Here is a 16,862-nt window from a genome sequence, read left to right as displayed (position 1 = left end):
CCCTTGACAGGTGGTTTGTGTCCCTGATTGGTCGACGCTTTCCGACTCACACCTCCCTCCCCCAACTCTCAGGAATGTGTAATTATCCTCTCCGGGAGATGGGAGGGGGGGGTGTAGTCACGTGGCTGGGGAAAGGGGGGACCCTAGGAAGACCCCCCCAGAGACCCCCCCTTCAAAGTGTCTCGTCTTCCCTAACGGCCCCTATTAAACCTATAAACGGGAATGACCCCAAATTCAAGGTTTCTCAATATTTCCAGGAGGGGTTATAAAAGGGGGTCCCCTTGGCCTGAGGTTTGTCCAGTGGCCCTCCAGGTGCAGAGCTAGGAGAGCTCAGAGGTGTCAGAGGCCCGAGGCATGGGGTGGGGGGGGGGAGGAGGGACCGAGGGAGAGCCGGGCAGAGCAGAGCTGAAGGTGGGGGAGGGGAGGGGAGGGAAGAGGAGAGGAGGGGGCTGCCCGCGGGGGGTTATTGTCTTTTAGAATTTGGGAGCCTTTGAAAAGCCGTGGGCCCTCCCACCGCCTTTGTGCCGGTGGAGATGTAGCGGCCTCCTCCCGGATCCCTTCTTTGCCTTCGGACGTTTTTTCTGGGGCCTGCAGCCGCCGGACCAGGGGCCCGGGGCCGCGGGTGCTGAGCCGACCATCATGGGCTCTGTATCCAACCAGCAGTTCGCAGGTTCGGTCTCGCGATTGGGAACTTGGGCAAGGATGGGAACATCTTTGGGTCAGGGGGAGAGAGGGACGTAGGACAGGGCACCCCGAGGGACCTGGAGCCCACCCCACTTAGAGCGGCACCCAAGAATCCAGGCGTCCGGCCAGCACGCGCTCTGGGGTTGCCGCTTCCCGGCAGGGGCGGGGGCAAGCGGGGAGAGGAGGGGCATCCATCCCCTAGCGATCCGGGATATTTGCCGGTCCGCCCGCTCGGAGAAAGCGCGGAGACAGTTCGGAGTTACAGGAGGAAGATGAAACTTTCGGGGGCCATCTAGAATTTTCGTGACTTGCTGTGTTCGGTGGGAGGGAAGGAAGGAGAGGGGCGGGTGGTTCTGAGCAGCTCCCTAGCTCTCCCATCTCCCGGACTAGAAGCTCAGACCCCCGGGTTCCCACGCGCCGCCTAGAAGGGTCCAGGTTGCGGGGGGAGGTGGGGCGCGGGCTCGGGACCGAGCCGAGCCGAGCTGAGCTGTTGCTGTGGCCCCTTTCCCCACCCAGGTAGCTGCGCAAAGACAGCGGAGGAGGCGGCTACTGGCGACTCGGCCCGGGCTGGCGAAGAGCCGCAGCCGCTCCACGGCGCCGGCATCTGTAAGTGGTTTAATGTGCGCATGGGCTTCGGTTTCCTGTCCATGACCGCCCGCGCGGGCGTAGCGCTCGACCCGCCTGTGGACGTCTTTGTGCACCAGGTGAGAGGTGTTCTGATCCCCCTTCTCTCTCGCCGCGCCCCCAGTGACCGAAGGGAGAGGCCCTCAATTTCGCCTCCACTCCTTTGAGAATCTCCCTACTGTTCACGCCGCCCCCAAAGTGCTCTATAGTGGACACGGTGCGAGCCCCGTAATTAATCCTATCACATCTCTTCCCTCCAGCGTGGACCCCTCAGAGCTTCCCTTTTCCTTAGCCGCCTCACCACGTGTACGTTATACCTCTTTCTCAGGGAGGGGGCGGGGGCCAGGGAGGTGACCCCATGTGGCAAAAATTGAGGTGGTTTTGTCCAGCCTGGTGGGAGATGGTGGTGGTGAACTGTGAGCTAGCAAGTCAAAGGAGTTTGGGGGGGAAGGGGGCTCGCTGGGGGAAACACTTACAGTGACTGGCAGGCACTAGGCTGTAGGATTTGTCTAGGAATGTTTAATCGGAGTTGGCCTAGGAGAGCTTCTGGGAGAGCTAGGGACTTAAAACAGCCGGATTTCCCCGCCCTTGGGTGCCATCCACTAGATATGTGGAAATGACAAACCCTGTGATTTGCAGCCAGGGATAGCAGAGGGGAAAGGAGACTTAACGCTGATTATATCCACTCTTTTCCCTCCTCCCCCAGTAGAACCTCTGCACACACGCCCCAAGCCTCCAAACTCATTGCCTCAGAGGCTTCATGCATTTGGAGCTGACCAAGAAAGAGACATTCGCTTAGAGCCAATGGCTGGGGCTGCTCTTCCAGGCGGGAGCAACCCCAAGTTCTCAGTGAAAGCAAGCAGCTCAGCTCGGTGGGGGTGAAATTCAGTGTCGCCCCAGCTCGGCGGGGCCAGGGGGAGGGAGGGCAGTCTAGGCTCTGGATCTATTCTTCCAGACTTGGCATTTATGGCCCCAGACGGCTCTCAAATTGCTGCCCTAACATTCCAAGACACAAACAGAAGGGGCCTGGGACTCCTGAACCTCCCCCACCCTTTCACTCATCCGCCCTACCCTTGATTTGTCTAGTCTGTCTGCAGCCTCCCTCACGCCTAGTTAGAGGGAATGTAGAGATCTCTTATCTGCCCCCCTACAAGCTAAATTGTCCTGGCCTGGGTTCTTTATCTCTTTTTTAGGGGGAAGTGCCCTAGGGTTGCATCTGGTCCAATGAGAAGTGGTGCAACCTAGACCTTAATTCTGGGCTCACCCTTAGGACCTTCTCTCCCTTCCCCCTGTCACTCCCACCCTATCTGGCCCAAAGATTTAGGGGTTGCTTTTGAAAGATTGAGATCTTTTCTCTACATCTTTGGCTTAGAGGTGAGGAGGGGGGATGAAAGGGATTGAGAATTGGAGCCCAAGGAGGGGGGAGTTGGGGACTATTTGGGGGAGGGGAAGATTGGGAGAGAGAATGGGCTTAGCTAACCATCACAAACAGCCAGTGTTCTGGAGGACCGTGAATGTGAGATAACTAAAGTTCTGCAGGTTTGTTTATTTCCTAGGGTTTTTGAGTTTAGACATGACTTCTCTGTACTTGCCTAGTTTGGGACACTTGAAGCACTAGGCTAAATATTAAGGAAGAGGCAGTCCTCAAGGAGCTTAAAGTTCAATGTGAGGGAGATGAGGTATTCATACCCTGTATAGTTTTGGATCAAAAATCATTCCAGAAGCACACTAGATCTCTATCAAGCATCATAGAGAGTGGTATTTGAATTGTGATTAAAAAGATGGCCAGGAATGCAGCTGGAAGGAGAGGACATTGCGGGGATAAGGAAGGATCCTGGCAGGCTACATCCCCCAAAACCATTTCGAACAAGAGGAAAGCCAGTTGGGACTGAAGAGGAGGAAGCCTAAAGAATAATGATTTGGGGAGTGATATGGAAATCAGTAGAGGAGCAGGAGAGTTTGGGGAGCAATGACTTAGGGAAAGGGAGAAATGATGAGATGGGGGGAGAAGATATATTGGTCAATGGAGGTTTAGGGGGACTTTGGTAGATGGGGATTGCAAAGTGATTGTTAGTCGATACTCTACTCCCATACATCCCCTCCCCAACCACATCTCTAGTTTAAAGTTTTCTCCTTTGCCCCCCCTTCCTGCCTCATTTACATATGTGAATAACCCACAGGAAGTAATTGTGGGAGAAAGAAGGGAATTGGCCTCTTTAGATCTATTAAATCACTTTATTACAGGAACCAGCTTTGAATGGCCCTCCCCAGCAGGGAGGCAATGCTCCCCCTCTCTCCCCTTTATCTGATCACAAAGAGATTAAAATCTCTGTAGGACTGGAGACTAACTGGTCAGCTTCCCCAACTTTGTGAGGCTGCAATGAAGGAGTCAGTTAAACTCAACTCCAGTCTTCCCCTCACCTTCCCTCCAGGCTACTGAACCAGGGAGGGGATAAAGTGGTTTTCCTCTTGAATTCTTGAACTTTTGCACTGATTTTTCACTTCTTCCCTCATTCTTTCCGGGAAGAGTTAGGTTTGGGGGAGCAGGTGGGGCTCTGTGTCCAGAGAGCAGAATCCACACTAGTTGACTCTAATTAAACTGCATTGATGAGTCATCAATCATATAATCTTGCAATCATGCCATCGTAGAATCAAACATTGATTGAGGCTGAATGGAGTGTTAGAACATAGAAAGTCAGAACTGGGAAGGATCATGGAATTAATATACATTTATCAAGAGACTGCTCAAGGTGATGGAGAAACAGGGGCATAGAAAAACCTGAATGGAGAGGTCTTCCAGTCTAACAGCCTTCAGAAACTAAGTGACTTGCCACAAGTCCCAGTCCAGTGTTATTTCTTTAGCACCATGTTCATGATGTACATTTTTACCATATGTGAACTTAGTGACTGATCTGGTAATGAACATCTAATGTCTATATAGTCTAGGGCTTTCTCTGAGGGTGACCAGGCAGGATCCTACTGCCTGGGAGGGGGAAAGGAAACTATAAATTCTCCTTGTCCTCTGGTTTCCAGAATTCCCAGAAAAGGTCGTATGTGCAGGAATAAGCCTTCTCTGGATCTCCCATAGTCTTAAACAAGTTGTCTCTGCCTAAGACTGAAACCACCTCTCTTGGGAAGGATTGATAATGGAGGGATAGGTACTTGCATTTACTATTAAATGATTGAAAAAGGTTTTCTGAAAGAACTAGGAAGAAGGGAAGAAGACACATTATAGGATCACAGGATTTAGCCTTGTTGAATGAACTCTAGTAGTTTCCAATTACATCCAAGATCAAAAATGAACTCCTCTGGCATTTAAAGCCTTTTATAACCTGAATTCTAATCTGACTAGTCACATTCCAAACCTACCCTGTTCCATGCCTTTGAGCTGGCTGTCCCCCGTACCTGGAATGCACTCCCTCCCCTCATCTCTTCTTAGATTTCCTAGCCTCCTTTAAAACTCCAGTGCCTCCACCTATCTACAACTACCTGGGAAGTCCTTTCTTGGCATTCTATCTGCTATTGCAATTGCCTCCCCTCCAAAAATTACCTATTTACTCTTTTTTTCACATTCTATTTTCTATCTAATTTATGTGCCTAACACCCAGTTAGCACATAATAAATGCTTGCTGGTTGATTGATTGAATGGACCTCCCAGATCATTTAATCTAACTCCTTCATTCCTTTGGTATACTGGGTCAGGGAAAGGCTTATACAGGAGACTTTTCCTATTTCCCCTTCCTCTTCCCTGTTTTGTTTTCCTAGGGCCTTTTCTCTGGTATCACCTTCCATGTATCTGCATACTTTCATGAATATTGTTTCTCGCATTAAATTTTGAGCTCTTTGAGTGCAGGGACCCAGATTTTGTTTTTCTTTGCATCATATTTAATATACTGCCTGACACAAAGGAATATCTTAGTAAATGCTTGTTGACTGATGTTCAGGAGAAATGAAGCCCAGATAGGGAAAAGATCTCACTCCTTTTGGAGTCTTATAGTCATTATCTAGCAGACAGCTACATTCAAATGTCAATCCTCTCTGATTCTCAAGCTGTGGCTCTTGCCATCTATATTTCCCATTCTCCCTCTTTAGTGATCTTTATATCCAGTTTGTGTATATGTTTAACCATTTGCGCTCCAGTAGAATATAAGTTATTGGCTGACAGGCAGAAACTAATTTGATGTTTTCCCTGTTATCTTAAAGTGTCTTGTATGTAATATAGTAGATGCTTAAGATGTATTTGTTGAATTGAATTATAGTACCCTAATAGCAAGAAGCTGGGATTTCCCAAAGCTGATTTCTGATGGCCTGAGGAGGGAAAAATTCTCTGGAATTTATGTCCCTTTTCTAAGATCCATGGTATGAGTGGAGAACCATCCAGGGCTTACAGTTAGAGGACAAGGAAGCATATGTTTGTGGGGAACCCTAGAAGGTAGTATCTAGCAAGGAGGAAGAGAACTTGGAGTTCCCTTTTCTGAGGAAAAGGGAAGAAGGGAAAAAACAATTTATCAACTCTCTTTACTAGTCCCTGCTAACAAACCACTATGTCTGTCTCTTTCCTTTCCCCACCCCTTCCCTTTCCCCACAATTGATTTTTTTTACTTTCTCCTTGCCCCTTATTTTTCTTAATTTAAAATTGTATTAATGTATTTTGGGTTATCACTTTTATTTCTCAATATAATTCTCTTTCCCCCCCTCCCAGACAAGCATTCTTGTAACAAATAATTAAAAAGAGATAAAAACAGCACATAAAAATATATAAAACAAAAAATAAAGCTGATTTACTGTGCTGTATTCTACTTTCATAGTTTCTAACCTCTATAACAGGATTTGTTAGCCTTTTTATGTTTTCTGGAGTTTTTGGGTAAAGTCAATAGACCCCCTTCTCAGAAGGATTTTTAAATGCATAAATAAAATAGAATTGCAAAGAAAACCAATGTAGAACTACAGTTATCAAAAATTTAAAAAAACAGTCTTATGAATCCTAGGTTTAGAAGCCCTGCTGCTCTTCTTCCTTCAAATTAATTCAATAAGCATTTATTAAGACCCTACTATATACAAAGCTTTATGAGTCTGGATCCTGAGGATGTCTAGACAGAAGGTGTCTCTTGAAAGCTTACATTTTACTATGAGAAAATAGAATTTTTCTTTTTTTAAAAAGCTTTTCATTTTCAAAACATATACATAGATAGTTTCCAACATTCACTTTTGCAAAACCTCATGCTCCAAATTTTTTCTCCCTCCCTTCCCCCACCCTTCACCTAGATGGCAAGTAATCCAATATATTAAACATGTGCAGTTCTTCTTTACATAGGAAATAGAATTTCTTTGGCACTGTTACCAGCTATGGTAGTACCTCCTTTGGGACTTCCTATTCTCCCTGCCTATGTATGGATGGGAGGAAGATGCTTGCTCTGCCCCCCTCCCTCAATTTGTACCCCTCCAGCCTTCTAGGTTCCAGGCCAGTTTTCCTGTCTGGCTCTAATGGGGATGGGGGGTGGTACTTATTTGCATCTTAATTAGTCTCCTTTCTCTTCCAATTGACCAAGTTCTCCCCCTGGGAATGAAGAGCAGTCCCTCTTTCCAAGCCCTTCTCTTTCATTGCCCCTTAAGAGGAAAAATCCATTGCCATTTCCCTCCTATTTTCCCAGCTCAATCTGCTCCCAATAGCAAATGCCTTATACTAGAAGAGGGACCTAAGAAATGCTGTTTGGGGGTACTGAAAGAAACAATTTAGAGCCATGAAGAAACCTTAGTAGCCATCTAAAAGACAATGTCACAGATTTTCAAGTTGGAAGGGCTTTCCATGGCCATCGAATCCAGTTCAATTCACACCCCAAAGAAGAGTCCCTCCTCTCACACCCTTGACAAGTGATCAATCTAACTATGACTCAGAGTCCTCCAGGGGCAAGAAACCAATAGTTTTTCCTTCATTTTATGGATGAAGAAACTAAAATCCAGGAAAGGAAAGGGATTAACTTAAAGTCAAAAAATGATAGAGTCAGAGTTAAGATTTGAGTCCCAGGGCTGCAGATTCTTAGCCTGAAGTTGCTTCTGTTCAAACATCAGTTGTCTTCAGCTGTTTAAAAAAAAAAAAAAAAAGAATGATAATACTTATACTGCCTGCCTTAAGTTGGGTTTTTCAGGAAGAGCTTCTAAAGCACCATGAAAATGAGATTTAGGGGGTGGGGAAGAGGTAGGGATAACTTGAGACCTTTCTGGGAGTAAAACAGGGCAGCCCTTACCCCTTGGTCCATCCCTATTGAAATAACTGAACAGGGAGACAGTAAAACCATTTCTCTGAGTCACAGTGAATTTTAAGGGTTTCAATGTCTTATTCTTTTCTCTTTCATTCTTTTTTTTTTTTTTTTTGAGACAATTTGGGTCAGGTGATTTGCCCAGAATCACACTAGTAAATGTTAAGTATCTGAAGCCAAATTGAACTCAGACCCTCCTGACTTCAGGACCAGTTCTCTATCTACTGTGCCATCTAGCTACCCCCAGCTCTTATTCTTGAGGTTCAGTTTTGGGGAAAGTCTGATGGCAGTCATCCAGCATTTATTAAGTTTTTGCTGTATACAAAAACACTGTTCTAATCACTTGTGATTTGAAGGAAATGGCAAAAAATAATACTTCTTCTCAATGAACTTGCGTTCTAATGGTGCTGAAAACATGTATAAACTGACAGATACAATACGCATACAGAGTAAATGATAGGTAGGTAACCTTAGTGGGTGATAAGAACAGATTGATGGAGTCAGAAAAACTTGCTGTCTCAAACACTGGCCTTGTTATGCTAGGTAAATTACTTGACTTTTCTGTGCCTCAGTTTCTCATCCAGAAAATACTCACTGGCCTTTTCAGGTCCCTTCTTGCTCTGAATCTATGATTCTCTGAGAGGGTTTTATAGATACATCACATCTGTCTCCCAAGTTAAAATCAAAAGAGATCAATAGTTTTTAAATGTCAGCTACTTTAATGATCAGCCTCCCCCTCATTTCTATGGTGCTTTATGATAATGGTGGTTTGTGATAATGAAATGTTTCACTTGTGATAGCCCTTTGATTCAGCAAATGCTAATGCTCTCCATAGTTTGTAACTGATGGAATCTGAGTTCCTACCCATCTCACCCATTCTCACATATATTCCTCATCTCAGAATGCAGAATATAGAGGAATATGCTGGCCTCTATATGAAGAAAATGAGGACATTTCCAAGCTGAGAAGAATAACAAGCTGGTTGTAGGAGAAATAGCATTTGCCTCAGAGTCAGAAGTGTCTGGATTTGAGTACTCTAGTCTGCCACTTCCTATAAGACACATCTCATTGAGCTTCAGTTTCTTGAAATATAAAGTGGGGCAAATAATACAGTACCATGTAGCTGTGAAGAAAGTGCTTTTGCAAACTTTAAAGGCTTTGTACAGGATGTCCCAAAAGTTTTAATGCAGTTTTAAGCCCTTGATACCTTATAGCTTCACTAAGATTTCTGGGATATCCCGTATAAAAATTGTGTTGGTGAAGTGATTTTGGTTCCAAAATCCAAAAAAATCCCTCCAAAACCTCAGGGTAATGCAGCAGAAAGAGATCCTAGCAACCAGAGTTCCAACACCAGCCATGCCAGTATATTACAGAATATTCTGGGGTATATGTCACTTCCCATCTAGGATCTTCATTTATTTTTGAAATGATCTCAAAAGCCTTTTCTAGCAGTAGGTTGAAAGGTGGACTTAAATTAGCTAACATCATTTGGTGATTCTCAGGAAGTTAGGAGAATGGAATTATAGGCAACAATTGATTCTGAAGAAAGTGTTCTAAGTGAGCAAAGATGATAGGGTTTTGTGACTTGGTGGTATAGGGAGTGTAGATGGAGAAGGATGCTGTAGATGGCACTTTGATTGTCTTGGGTCACAATGAACATGATTGTGTAGCCCCTTTTGCCCAAGAGTTGGAAGGGACATAGCAGATTGTGGATCTTGGAGAAGATACTAAATAGTCATATAAATATAGCTAGAAATCTATTATACCTACAGAGCTGGGACCTGGGTCTCACTCTTTGTGTCTCTTTACTGTAATAGTGTGAAGTGGGTAATTTCCTAGGTACTTGGTGGAGGTCAACAAGGTGGAACCACATAAATCTGGAGGATAATCATTAAAGCTGTTATTTCCAATTCTGCCTAGAACAGAAAGGGAATGGGAGAAGTTGACCTTAATCTCTAGAAAAGAGACATATGTGGCAAAAGGTTGGGTTATGATGTGGTTTCTTTTTTTAGTTGATGCTTTAGGGTTCTCTAGGCACATCATCATATCATCTCCAAAGAGTTTCCTCATTGCCTATCCCTTTAATTTATTTTTCTTCTTGTTATAGCTAACATTTCTAGCACTATATTGAATAATCGTGCTGATAATTGGCATCCCTACTTCACTGCTGGTCCCATTGGGAAGGCTTCTAGCTTATCCCCATTGGAGATATTTGCTGGTGATTTTAAATAGTTTCTTTTTTTTTTTTAGTAAATTCTTTTTAAAAATGTTTTATATTAAACTCCTAGTGTGTGCCAGATACTATGATAAGTACTTTACAAATACTATTGCATTTGATTTCACAAGCCAGTGGATGGAGTTGCTATTTATTATCCCCATTTTATAGTTGAGGAAACTGAGGTACAGGTTAAGTGACTTACTAACAAACATACAGCTAGTAAATGTCCAAAGTTAGAATTGAGCTTAGATCTTCCTGACTCTACTCCCACCGTTCCTATTCTAGCAACATCTATCTTGATATAATAATTTAAAAAGAGAAGAGGGAAGCAAAAAGAAAATCAGCAAAACTAAGCAACCAAGGTTGACAATATATACAGTTGTCTCAGCAAAGGGAGGGAAGAACATTAATTCGTTTCTTCTAGGGCCATTATAATTGCACAAGATGCCAAGATTTTCTTGTGGTGATAGTTGTAGTAATGACTTCTGTTTACATTGCTGTTATCATTTATATAATTGGGTTTTTTCTTATGTCTGTTTATTTCACTCAGCTTCTGCTTTATCTATATTCTTTCTACTTGTCTTTTCTTACAATGTAATAATATTCTACTTCATTTGCCTACTACAATTTGTTTAGCTACTTCCCAATTGATAGGTGATCACCTTGTTTTCAATTCTCTGCTATCACAAATAATATTGCCATAAATATATTGTTGTATGTAGAACCTGTCTTAGAGTAACTTGGGAGCATATTCCAAAGCAGCCACATCTCTGGGTCAAAGGATATGGGTGTTTTAGTCACTTTATTCCAAAATTGTTTTCCAGAATAGTTGATGTGTTTCAAAGCTCTACCAACATTTTACCAAATATATGCTTGTTCTTTTATAATCACTCCAACATTTGATTATTATCTTTTTTTGGTCATTTTGCTAATTTTCTAGATATGAGGTAAAACCTCAGTAAGAGCTATTGTGTGTTTTAGTAGTAGTCATTTGGAGCAATCTTTCACATGATTGTTAAAGTTGATCGTATTTTGGAAAATGGCTTGTCACATCCGTTGATGACTACTTATCCACTGGAGAATGACTGAATGGCTGTTTTATATATTCATGTCAACTCTCTATAAATCTTGGACAACTGATTTTCTTAGCCTAGTTGCATTGCTTTTGTTTGTGTAAAAGTTTTTCAGTTTTATGTAAGCAAATTGTGACTGCCCATTCCTTGTTTGGTCAAGGATGCTCCCTGTGCTACCACCAGCTTTCAGTATGTCCCATGTGACCTTGGACAAATCACTCTTTTCCCCCCTCAGTTTCCTGGTCTGTAAAATGTAGGGGTTAGCTGAGAGGATCTCTAACCTCTGGTTCCAATTCCTATGTCTTATTTCCACCCCCAATACAAAGTCCTTGTCTTCTGACAAGGAGAACTTTCATCTCTCTATCTCCCATAGTACCATAGATATAAATGGTCATGGCTTAAGGGCAAGGGCCTATTTGAGTGTGCAAGCTTCCTGAGTAAGGTAGAAGAAATTTATTTTCAGTTTGGCTATGAACTCTAATCATGAAGCCTCTTTCTGGGAGGAGAGTTTAAAGTAGCCTGGTGCAAAAGTATAGACCAGGATAACTCAGATGCAGTAGTGGCTATGCACATGATAGAAAGGTTGAGTTGGTCATATAATTTTTCATTCCAATATTTTAGAAGATCATTTCTTCCCTGAAAATCATTAAGTGATTTGATATCCTGTAGTTTAGGAGAAAGGAGAAAAGAAGAGAGATTGCAGAGGAGCCAAAAATTATCTCTTGAGATAGTGGAATGTAAGCTAGTTTCCCTTTAAAAAAAAAAAAAAAAAAAAAAAGTCTTTGTATTCCCCAGAACCTAGTTAAGTACTTAGTAAATGTTTATTGAATTAATCTGGCATGAAGATTGGTTTGTTTTCTACCCCTGGAATGGAGGGATAAGAGGAGAAGATCCAAAGTGGGAACCAGTTAGTAAGTAAAAAAGTCCTTCTTTTAATTAAGTGAAGGAAGGAGGAACCTTTCTAATCACTACTGAACCAGCTGTGCTGCTTTATTCTCTTTATCTCTGACTCTGCAGTGAAGCTTTCACTTTTACTCCCTACCTTCCAGGTTTGAGTAATGAAATTGAATTACCCTTATTTTCATGGAGTAGGCCATCTAACTTAAGGGGCAGGTCATACCACATAGGGTTGACAAAATCATAGAATATTAAGAGCTGGAGGGGGAACTAAAGTCCACCATAACTTACCAGACTGATTTCTAAGAGGTCACAGTCCCTGTATTATCTTAGCTTTAAATCTCACCAGCACACACTAAATGCTTAATAAATGTTTGTTTGCTTTTGTTGAATAGGGAATTGAGGTCCAGAGACACTGAACTGTCCAGAGTCACTCTTACTAGTAGAGAAACTAGAACCCAAGATTTTTGACTCCTAGTACACCTTTCTTTTGGTTGCATATCATTCATGGCCTCCCAGAATTAGAGTGGGATTTGTGGAGCTGAACACTGGCTCTGAAGAGAAAGGAGCTATGGTTAAATCCCTTCCAGAATGTTTACTATTGTGTGACCATGAATAAATCACTTAATCTCCCCGAGTTTCTTGAAGTTTCTAGATGGCCTTTGAAATCTCTTCTGGTTCTACCTAGATCTGTAATCCTAAATCCTCTTGAAGGCCCTTAGAAAAGGGACAGGAGAACGTTGTTCAAGAAAACCTACCTGAATTGCAGGTGGAGAAGGGACATGTGCTGAAGATAATAACTAGATTCCTCCTCAGCCTTTGCTCCTGCATCTAGGATCAATCTCCTCAGGAGTCATTGCTCACTTAGAGTGGGTGGAAGGACCACTGGCTGTCTTTTGTTTCTGCATCACCTGCAGTTTCTCACATATCTCTTTTGCTCCTGGGCAGCCAGCTATGTAGCAAAGAATGGTTATAGATTTCTCATTTGATAGATGGATACTTTGTTGCTGCAAAAAGTGAGGGATTACTTTCTACTTTCTATGGTTTCCCACTTGCATGGGAGTTCTCAGCCTAAAAGCTCCTCCTGAGGATGTCGTAGATTGCTCTTATCCTATTGTAGTTGATTAATGTGGTTTATTTCACACGTGCAAATACATAGTAAATTTCAAGATTCATTTCCTTTCTTAAGGAAGAAGGTCTGTGGCTTTTCCCTGCGTGCATATTCATAGTAGACTATAGAATTTTTTTTTCCTTTTTAACAAACGGGGAGTATAGGATGTCTGACTGAAAACCAAAGAGTACAGAAAAGCCCAGGAAATACTTGTATTAAAGAACAGTGGATTCCTTAGACATTCCAGCAGCGCCACCTGCTGGTCAAGTTAAGTCAAGTTAAGGATTCGGAGGGGAGACTGGGATTTCTGGTTTTTCCTTTCCACCTCCTCTGTTTCTAAAGAATTGTCTTCGAAGAGGTAAGAGTAACATCACTTAGTGGGAAAATGACAGACAGAAGATCTGAATACTAGGTCTTACCATTCAACATTTGTAAAATGTGCATAATAAAATATCTGCCTCCCCTAGGATCTTTAGCATTCCTAGCCCTCCCATTCAACAAGCATTTAAGTGGAAAATGTGAATTTTCTACTGAGCAGAGGGATTGTTAGAGGAATCCTTTACACCCCCTTCTTTTCATGGGGAGATTCAAAGGAATTCAGAATATTGGGCACCTGTGGTCATTCAGTTAATATTTTATTAATTGTTTAATATATGAAAAGCCTCATTTAAAAAAAAAAGAGGTAAAAAAATTTCAAGAAACTCACAGTCTGGTAAAGGAGACACAATACAAACAAGACATGTAGAGGACAAGCTGTAGACTATCAACAGAAGACGCATTAGCTTTAAAGGGGATTGAGAAAGGCTTCTTGCAGAAACTGGGATTTCAGCTGGGACTTAAGGAAGTTAATAGGCAGAGATGAGGAGGGAAAGAGTTTCGGGAATGGCACACAGCCAGTGAAAATGCCTTTGATTGTGAAGATGGAGTATCTTAGATGAGAAGCAGCAAAGAAAAGGCAGTGTCACTGGATGGAGTATGTGAAAGATATAAGATGTAAGAAGAGGAGGGCTCTAATTAAAAGCCAAAGGCTTTAGAGCTGAGAGCTGACATCGAGGTCATTAGTTTCCGCCTAATTTAAACATGGGAAAATTGAAGCAGGGAGTGGGGTTAGGTGAATAGTCTACATGGCTAGTAAGTATCTGAGGTTATTCTGACTCAAATATAACACCTTACCAGATCACCTAGCTGCCTCAATTAGGTGATAGAGTGGATAGAGCTAGAAACTCAAGTAGATACTATGAAAGACCCGAGTTCAGATTTTGATTCAAACACTGGCTGTGTGACTCAGAGCAAGTCATTTAATCCTGTATACTTCAGTTTCCTCATCAGTAAAATGATCTGGAGAAGGAAATGGCAAGCCACTCCAGTATTTTTGCAAAGAAAAACTCCAAATGGGGTCAGGAAGACTCGGACATGACTCGGTGAACTTAACAACAGCTGCCTCGTGGTAGACTGTATTGAACTTGGAGGCAAGAATACCAGTTTGGGATCTCGACTCAGATCCTTACCGGTATCCTCATGGGACACTGAGTCAAGTCACTTAATCTCTGCCTCAGTTTTCCCACCTTGAAAATGGAGATGATACCTGTAGTATACGGAAAAGAATTTGCAAACTTTAAAGGACTAGAGTGGAGGGTGGGAGGGCAAAGAGAGACGTTGTTTAATAGAAGCTATTCTCATATGGTGAGTCAGTTAACTTCTGTGCTTTGAGTTTCTCATGGGAACAACAACTCTAAGACCCTCTTTACAGGATGAGTACAAAGGAAGCGTATATAGAAATGTGAGTTATTATTCTGAGCTCAGTACGCTCCCTCACCAATATAAACCTTGTTTGGGATCTCAGAAATTCCCTAGGAGTTAGGATGGGGGTAATTTGTCAGTTTTCTTGTCCTTCCTAAGGCTCAGGATGGGGTTAGGGTGTGTATGGAGAATAGGAGAGAGACAGACAGACTGAAGAATATGGAGAGGCATCCATCCTTTGAAAATCATGTCCCTTTTTACTGGAGCCTTTCTGCCCCAGCCTTTCCATTCAACAAACATTTATCTATTCAAAAAGCATTTATTAACTACCTTCTTTCAGAGCATTGTGGTAGGTCATTGAGTAGAGTTTACGTTTAAGTCTCAGTCTCTCTCTCTCTCTCTCTCTCTCTCTCTCTCTCTCTCTCTCTCTCTCTCTCTCTCTCACACACACACACACACACACACACACACACACACACACACACAGAGAGAGAGAGAGAATAACTGTTACTCTCTAGTACAGATAATTGTACTTTAGTATTTTCAGGATTTGTGGATCAGTTCTCAAGCCCCTCTAGTATGGCTAAACAATTCCATCAACCTACAGCAGATGGACCTGGTCCCGGCTTATCTGAACTTATCTGAGCTATGATATCACTGGGCTGGTGATCCAAGGCTTTTCAGCTGTCATTGCCCTGCCAGAGCTTGTGTTTTGCTGGCAAAGAACCTGGGGTCCCCAAGTAAGAACTCTGCTTGAAAAGAGTTACCAAATCAAGTTCTTTAAGGATTACAAAGTGGGGTCTGGATGGGTTACTTGAAAGAGGTCTCTACTACTGAGCCCTGACTGCTTCCAGAGATTGTCCTTCAGAATTCTCTGACCAGCTGGGCTGTAGAGAATCAGGCACCCTGCTCCTGAGTCTACTAATATGGAATGGAATAATGAATGAAAAAACCTCCCAAGTCGTTAAAAGTTGGGACTTTATTGCAGTGGGAGGGAGGATGACTCTAAGGCAGCTTCTTCTCCCTGAGACACCCCCGCCCCCTTGCCCTGATTAGTGAAGGGGGAGCTAGAGTAAGCCCTTGGAGATGGGGCATCCTGTCCTGCCTGTCCACTTTGGATGTAATGCAGCTGTTACCAACCAGAAGCTTGGGTGGGTGGGGAAATAAGGAGCTATGTGTGTGTCCCTCATTTCATATGAGTCTAGAGAGTAAAGGAGGGGGATGGGAGTTTGGTCAGCATCTCTGTCTTGTGGGACTTCTGAGAATGCGAAGGGAAAGATGAGGAAAGGGAGATTTCAGATTCTAGGGAGTGTGGGGGAGGGTTGCCACCTCTGCTTCTCCTGGAATCTGGCCACTGGGACCAACCAGCGTCAGTTCTTTGTTTTCCTGGCTAGGCCCTACAGAAGGGAAGCTCAGCCCTTTGCCCCTCCCCCATGCCTTTTCTTTTTGGGGGGTGAAGAATGGGGGGGAGAAGGAAAGATAGGCAGGGCCCAGCTTGGGAATGTCTTGCTTTGTGTGTGGTTGGGGGAGGAGGGATTGGGGAGGAATTCTGGGCCCCTTCCTTTCAAATGCAGGAGTTAGGAGGCTGGCTTTTGGGATGTGCTGATTACCTATCTGATAACAGAGGAATTCAAAATATGTGTGTTTTGAGAAGGGGGGGCAGTCTGTGGAGGAGGGAACCCTGGAGACCACCATTCTCTCTCTGTTTAGCTCAAAGCCTAGGGCAGTGATGGTGGATAATAACTACTGATTAACAAGAGTTTCTTGTCTCTGAATTTTCATTCATGCCATGATTCTTTTTTTAACTTTTTTAAAATTTATTTTTAAATCATGTTAATAGGAGTTGTCAGAAGGGTCTTTATACTGTTAGCAAAAGGAAGAGTTATCAAAACTGAGAATGTGTGAAGAGAATGTCAAAGGAAAAGGAACTTCAGCCCAGATTGTTAATGGTGAGAACAAGAACTTTAGAACACCAAATATTTGAGCTGGTAATTAGGCACCTTTTAAAGTCATTTAATCTAATTATCTCATTTTACAGTTGAGGAAACTGAGGTCCAGAAAGGTTCTCTCACCAAGGCAGAAAAAACTCAGACCTTTCATTTGTCTTTTTAATTGGAAAGTAAGCTACCACATTTTTTTTGTGTACTTGGTCCCACATAAATACTTAATTGATTCTGTTTAGAGTAGGGAGTTTTAGGATGTAGTGATCCAGACTAGGAAAACTGGTTAAAGCCAGAAAAGGGGTAGATGGGACCTAT

General features: G+C 43.0%; 1 protein-coding gene across 1 annotated transcript in view; it reads left to right on the top strand.

Moving 5' to 3' along the window:
- The first annotated feature begins 467 nt into the window (after nt 1-467).
- The window catches only part of LIN28A (lin-28 homolog A), a 28,188-nt gene continuing 11,793 nt past the window's right edge, over nt 468-16,862 (top strand). The window contains exons 1-2 of the mRNA XM_074305709.1: nt 468-670; nt 1,201-1,388. Coding sequence (XP_074161810.1) covers nt 640-670; nt 1,201-1,388 — 219 coding nt within the window. The 5' untranslated portion in view covers nt 468-639. The remainder of the gene's footprint in view (nt 671-1,200; nt 1,389-16,862) is intronic.

Source organism: Sminthopsis crassicaudata, chromosome 3 (genome assembly GCF_048593235.1).
Source record: "Sminthopsis crassicaudata isolate SCR6 chromosome 3, ASM4859323v1, whole genome shotgun sequence".
Taxonomy (NCBI): Eukaryota; Metazoa; Chordata; class Mammalia; order Dasyuromorphia; family Dasyuridae; genus Sminthopsis; species Sminthopsis crassicaudata.
Note: the sequence above shows the minus strand (reverse complement) of the source record. Positions and strands in the feature narration are given on the sequence as shown.